Source organism: Oryzias latipes, chromosome 4 (assembly GCF_053564925.1).
Source record: "Oryzias latipes strain Hd-rR chromosome 4, Olatipes_Hd-rR_3.1".
Lineage (NCBI taxonomy): Eukaryota > Metazoa > Chordata > Actinopteri > Beloniformes > Adrianichthyidae > Oryzias > Oryzias latipes.
Window position 1 is genome coordinate 15845758 of NC_136240.1, and position 7174 is coordinate 15852931.

Below are 7174 nucleotides of genomic sequence, written 5' to 3' on the forward strand. Positions count from 1 at the left end.
TCGTTTGTGTTATTTTTTAACAGTTTGTTTTTAGTTAAACGGTCTAAGACACTTAAAAAAATCAATTAATGCTAATTTTCTGTACATTTGCAGCGGAATCGTTGTCAGCAGGCAGCGAGACCCGCCTCCGGGGCGTAAAAGCTTCGATGCGCTTTTACGCAGCGCATTCGCTTGGAGAAGCAGGAGGCGCAAGATGACAGCAAACGAATAAACGAGGGATATGAGCTTACTCTTTCCTAAAAAATGACTATAGGTTGCTGCAGTTCTCTACAGGGCTCAGGAACCACCGTTCAAGAGATGCTGTGCTCCAACGTCTCCCTGGCGCCGCTTGATAACAACAACGTCAATGACTCCGCGTGCAGAACAGTTTCTGTTGGATTCCCAATAACCATGATGGTCACTGGTTTAGTCGGGAACTCTTTGGCTCTTATTCTAGTGTACATATCTTACAGAAGGAAGGAGAACAGGAGGAAAAAGTCTTTCTTGCTTTGTATTGGATCTTTGGCGCTGACAGACCTGTTCGGACAGCTTATGACAAGTCCCATTGTCATCTCAGTGTACCGGGCTGGTCGCAAATGGGAAAACATAGACACAGATGGTTGCCTGTGCTCATTTTTCGGGGTTTGTATGACAACTTTTGGATTGTGCGCTCTTTTCTTGGCCAGTGCCATGGCGATAGAAAGAGCCATGGCGATAACGAACCCGCACTGGTACTCCAACCACATGAAGACAAGTGTGACTAAACAAATTCTGGGCGTCATGTTTCTTCTCGTGCTGCTCTTTGCCCTGCTGCCCATCGCTGGAGTCGGGGAGTATCAGAAGCAGTGGCCGGGCACGTGGTGCTTCATCAGCACCGGGGACAGCAAAGTGCCAGGAAACACGGTTTTCGCCGTCACTTTTGCCGCGCTTGGGATTTTCTCTCTGCTGGTGACCCTGTCCTGCAACGTAATGACGATCCGGGGTTTAATAATCCGATGTAAAACTAAGTCTGGCGCGTCTCAGTCTTCAAAACAGTGGGAACGACTCACCACAGAAACTGTCATTCAGCTGATGGGCATTATGTGCGTCTTGCTTATATGCTGGTCTCCTCTGCTGGTATGTTTGTTTCCATTTTTATTTATTTTTATTCTTTTGCAGCCATGTAAGAAAGTGTACATTTTTACAGTGCACGTGCATAGAAACTGTCAAGTGTAGAGATAAAGCTGATAAAATTATTGCACCTCTTTAAATGACAGTTATAACAGACTTAAAACTGCTGATCCTGAGCTTTGTCATTGAAACTTTACTGTCTAGTCATGCAGAAGCGAATTTACCCGCTCTGCTTTCTGTTAAACACCTTAAATTTAAGGTGGACTGCAAAAGCCTCATCCCTCAGTATGACATCTCCAATCATTCTAGGTACTGATGCTGAAGATGATCTACAATCAAATGTCATCCCATGAGTGTGGCCTATCATCAACAGCTAATAACAGCAGGACTCTGGATTGCAACTTTTTTCTGACAGCGATTCGTCTGGCATCCCTCAACCAGATCCTGGATCCATGGGTCTACCTGTTGCTCAGAGAGATCCTCCTGCGCAAGTTCTGCATTGTGGCTAACGCTGTCTCCAACTGCTCCACAGAGGATCAGAAGGGGACACAGACAGTCCTTGATGCTCTTAACAAACAGAACCAAAAGGGTAACAAACTTGGCATAAATCAAAGTAATTGAACCGACAAAGAAGATGAGGATTACTTGGAGTAGTTGAAATTGGTTGGAGATGGAGAAAAAAATGGATGACTACTCACACACATTGTGCAGTGTGTTTGAGTCAAGCCTGCTCTGAGCATTTGTGTTGTTCGCAGCACTTACAATTGAAACTCTCTTAACCAGCATGTGGAAGCATGACCATGTCTCACAAGACTCACAAAATCTAAATGATGGTGAATTTCAGTAACCTCAAGCCATAAACTGACCTAACACACCCCTGCCATGGCTGTGTGCTTAAAACAAGCCCATAAACTCAGCTGTAATTACATTTAAAAACGCACAGGCCAAATGTAAACTTAAACAGAAATGTCTCAGAATAAACGTTTTTCTTAAAAAAAAAAAAAAAAAAAAACGTTTTTTTTTTTTTTAAAGCCAATAAGAATATTTATCTTTTTCATTATAACATATTACTGCTTTTGCGCTAAATTCTCACAACTCTGCCTGTTTGGTAGAAATTGCTGTAAATTTATAACACGGCTGTCCTTGGCATGCATTAAGAAGTAAGAAATGTGAAGCTGTAAGTTTGTGGGGTGCATCCCTTCCAAGCATAATGTATCATTTATCATGCAGCAATTTAATTAATTAATTGTATACAATAGTCCGGGTGAATACTTGATTCTGATTGGCTGCTGGCTGTGTGTTAAAAAGTGATATACCACAGGATAACCGCATTGTGACAACAGAAGTTCCGGTCACCTAGCTTAAATGTTTTGTATCACTGCGCCGGCTTCTTTAAAACAACCTTTTGCTTCATCATTTGGACAAAAATAAGCGGTAAGAGGCGAACTTTATCTCTGAACTGATGCTTTATTCAACCCATCGGCAAGGTCAGCATATATATATCGCTTTATATCGCCGAATCTTGACTGCAGCAGTGGTGTGGCGCAAAGCGGACTTTTTGTTACATCGCGCCGTACCACGTAACAAATAGCCCGCTTTTTTTGAGAAAAGTGATTCAAATCCTCATGGAAGCCTTCCACGGCGTGCGTTAAAAAGTGATAATGCATACTTCGTCGGCCATTAACGCTTAATTATTATTGTATCTGTGCCATTATCAAAATTCTGATTTCAGGAGAGGGGGTTGTAAATTAGGAGCAGATTGTGCCGGCATTGCCTGTCAAAAAAGATAGAAGTGCCATAAGTCTACACCAACTTTTGTAGAAAATGAAAGAAAAGAAAAACGTTGGATCACAAAAGAGTCATATAAATATCCAGATAATGCACCTGGAGCTAAAGTTTGTCATATAAATTTACCTCTAATTCTAATTGCTTTAAAATATAATATCCTAGATTTCTTGCAAACCATTGTGTTGTATTCATTCTGGGGGTCTTTTTTCTGTCAGGGATTTTGTCTCCCCCCACCCCCCCACCCCACCCACCTGTAGTCTGATGCCATAAAATGATACGTTAAAGGCAACAACATGCAGATGTGACACTGTGAAATATGCTGTTAGTGGAGTTTCCCTCCTCTAACATCACTTTATTATAAGTAAAGGGCATTTTTATGAACAATTTTTTGAATTTCCATTTTTTTCTTTTTGCTTTACCTCTTTGTAAATTTGGCGCAAACTCCAAGTAGAGGCAAACATTTATAGTCTTTCAGTTGCCAAGTACAATTAATCTCAGCCTTTTACCATGTACCTTTCGATTGGATGACAGTTTTTTTAGTGCCAAATTTCTCAAAGAGGCGTTTGTCCTTCAATTTTGTAAAGGTTGTTTTTGTGCAGCTCAGTGCGCAACATCTTCTAATTGTTGGTCAGGCTGTTAATATTTTTATCAAAGCTGGTAAAAGAGATCACTTCAAGGTTTGGTGCATTTACTGTCATGGCAACCTTGATGTTTTAGGACAATATTTCCACACAGCCAACATCCAGCTCTAACTACAAGATGAGGTTAATGTGTGCCATCTGTCATCCATACTCTTCTCTTTAGACTTTTAGCTCCAAAAAGACACACAGGCTCAGTGGTGATGATGACCCCATCGGAAATTGTTATCTTTGAAAAAACACACTAGGAAAAACATTTTCTGCTCCCGTTCATGCCTTTATCTACCAATGGAGACAGTGCAGAGATAACAGTTGATCTTGTGTAGATTTTAAAGCAATTTGCTTTTAGTGAGGCACTCAAAGGATTAGCCTTGTTTGGTAAGAAATAAAAAAAAAGCATAAAGCAAAGAAAACTGACTGAACATTTTATGAATTGTCTTGACAGTTACTGCTGATTTTGGTCCTTTGCTGTGACAAAAAAGGGGTGTTTGTTAAACAGAGAGTGTTTTAGTAGTACTTTTTTGGAGAATAATGAGCTGAAGTTGTGGGTCTGCATCCCAGACTTTAATTTAAACATGTAACAATGAGCTCAGAATGAAACCCTTTGTGGTTCCGTTTTCACATTCAAAACAGTGAAAGTATCTACTGATCCAGCTGTCCAGCTGATGTCCATCCAATTCTTGCAAATGTTTTGGCTTTTCAAGGCTCCTGCTTGGCAAGGGAGAAAAACAAATCATTTTTGGAATATTTGTTTTCAGTTGTCTCGTCCTACTCATGGCTATAAGATTAGCAGCAAAAAAAACATCCCAACCTACCCCCACAGTAGAGGAGAAAACAGCAGTAAATAATTTAAACATGATACATTCCTTAATGGGTCCAGAAAAGCCAACGCAATATTTACAGGGAGCATTTCCTGTTGTCGCGCCGCAGAGTTTTACTTATTATAAATTATGTACGATTATCCGATCCGAGGGAACTACTGAGTAATATCAGACTGGAAGCACCTTCACTTTAATAATCCACAAGGTGCAATCATAAAAGCCAATAGCGGTTAATGTTCAACCTAATTAAAAGTTGTCAAAGTTGTGAAAGAGCCTCTATAGGACAGCATTGAGTCTTACAGTTCAGACTGGAAGAAAGGCTGTGCCAGGAACAGGTCATTTTAACCAGGATTTCCAGGAGTGTGCTGTGATCTAATGAGTTTGTGAGACCAAGAGAATCAAGAAATGTCGGATAATTCCTTTTTCCTCCTTCAAGCTACTAAGCTAAGCATATGACTTGATGATAAATAACTTATTAAAAATGTATTAAAATCTTCCCCAATTTCCAGTTCCATGATGTTTAACAGCTTTTTTACAGGGTAGTAGTTGGGAGTTTGCTTACTTGAAAAATGTTCATATGCCTAAGCACTATTTAATTGTATTATTTATGCCTTTTTTTCAAACAATAAGGTCTAACAACCTCTGCCTTGCTGTTTATGCCGCAAACCATCAGAATACTCCTCCAGATTTGAGGTGATAGTACTTGCTGAAAGAGTGCTCAGGTGATCTCTGTTGAAACTGCCTGATAAGATCTCGCTAGTTTCTTGTTTTTGAGGCTTTAAGAAATGACAAACACACCGAGTGCCATGATTTGTTCACCGATAAGTTATCTTATGGTCTCATGCTGCTGTTTTGTCAGTCATGAAAATGACTTGAGAAAGTTTGTTCAAACATTTTCTACAAAAATAAACAGATAGCGTGGCTTATAAATGACAAAAATATATTTACTGTACAAAAAGACATCAGTTACCATTTAAACAATAGATTTTTTTAGTGATTGAAAGTGTTCGTCCGACATGCACACTGACAGCTTTGGTCTTACCAGTCAGCATTCCATTGATGAATGTAAAAATAGATTTATCACATGCACATCTTACCTTTTGTTTGTGTGATACTTTTGAATTTTAAAAGAAAAACTTAACAGATTTAAGTTTCTCTGAATTGTCAAATTGTGTTTCTCCTAAAACTGAGACATGAATCTCAGATGAGGGCTACCTGGACTCCATCCCAGCCATCAGTGCCGTGCTCGCACTGCTTTCCTTCAGTTTTCATCTAAAGAATGCTGTAAATGTTCCAGCCTTTTGTATTTCTGTCCTTCAGATATTTAACATCATCTGTCACAGGTGCACTTATGTAACAAGCTGCTTTGACCATTTAAATGTCTAAAAATGTATCTTTTTAGTGCGTAAAATTGCTGTCCTCTGATTGAACCATATCAGGGTGTTGTAGTTTTAGTACAGATAATTAATGAAGTTTCTTTACATGCATTAGGATTGATGCTGCTGTTGTAGCACATGTACAGTAGTAAATTAATACTTAGCTTCAATGTCATCCCATGAATGACTGTGACAAATGGACTGTGTTTTACAAGAACTGACCCTCTTAATGATGTATCATCAAGGGTGAAAACAGCAATTTTCTGGCCAGTGACAGAGAAATTAGGGCACCCGGATACATGATCATTAAGTAACCCTTATTTAAAGCTGGCAAGGCAGCTCTGACAAAAGATTTTACATCTTGTGAGCTGTGGTGTAGTGCAATAACAAACACATATAGAAGATAATACTAACCTAAACTGCTGTTTTAGGGCAGAAAGCTACTATGTGGTAATAAGCAGAAAGAGAAAATCAAAAGCTCATTGAGTGAAACAAGGTCCGATTTTACATATTTGTAAAGATATTATTTTCTGTGCATAAGAGGCAGGATAAAGTTATTGATATATGCCTGCAAATAAGTGAGGAATTATAAAAATGTTGAATGTTTTTGTGGTTGAAACTTGTACAGACTTCTGTTGTTTGTAAACCTTACATTATGTGTAAATAAAGCTATATTGTGTTTTCTAGATGCAGGATTTGTGTTTAATTAAATTGATTAGAGATATCATTAATTTTTTTCATAACAAATGCATGTTTGTCCTCAAAGCTACAAAAATAGTAACAGAGATTATCTTTTTTGTGCTTTAAAATAACTTGTTGCATTTTAGGATTTGGCATGTCAATATTTTGACAATCTGCTAGATTCCTCCTGTTAGCTCACATTTCTTAAATTCATGCAAAAGAAATTGCTCAGTTTTCCCTCATTAACTATAAATTGAACCAATTTGGCTGTTTTTTTTCTTAGCTTGAGATATGAACAATCTAAAGGCAAATGCTCCTTGATAGGTTCCTGTAATCCTGGACCACCTCAGTTTTCTAAAGTTCTTACTTTATTTTCAAATTTTGATTTTCTTTCTCAAAATGTATACTGCTTTTCCCAAAAGTGACTCACTATTTATTTATTTATTTATTATTCATTTTAAATTCTGAACTTAATTCAACCAATTTTTATTTACATCCTGACCTCTTTCTTTTGGACCCCTGGTAACAGAATTCAGCAGATTTGTGTAAAATGCATTAACTAATGAAAAAATATTGGAAAATTTCCCCCCAAAGTTGTTTTGCTGACATGAGATGAGCCGACTCTGCAGGCCGTTTGCTTGGCCTTAATGTCATCTTGAAGAAACCAGTCAGCAGCGCTGAGAGTTGTGTGAGATGGCAGCAAATCCATTAGATGATGAGTATTTATAAAAAAAAATACTTTGTCAGCAGTATTAATCCAGTAGACTTCAGGTACTAATGG

The 7174-nt window shown here is 38.4% G+C and overlaps 1 protein-coding gene across 1 annotated transcript; it reads left to right on the forward strand.

Moving 5' to 3' along the window:
* ptger3 (prostaglandin E receptor 3 (subtype EP3)) lies at window positions 1-6398 on the forward strand. The gene is made up of 2 exons (XM_004067974.5): window positions 1-1095; window positions 1399-6398. Exons 1-2 carry the CDS (start codon window positions 244-246, stop codon window positions 1708-1710), a joined length of 1164 nt encoding a protein of 387 aa, XP_004068022.1. The 5' UTR covers window positions 1-243; the 3' UTR covers window positions 1711-6398.
* Window positions 6399-7174: the final 776 nt, after the last annotated feature.

Coding starts and splice junctions, on each gene's coding strand:
- ptger3 (XM_004067974.5), top strand. CDS start 244: ATGACTATAGGTTGCTGCAGTTCTCTACAGGGCTCAGGAACCACCGTT. Junction 1,096..1,398: donor TATGCTGGTCTCCTCTGCTG/GTATGTTTGTTT, acceptor CAATCATTCTAG/GTACTGATGCTGAAGATGAT.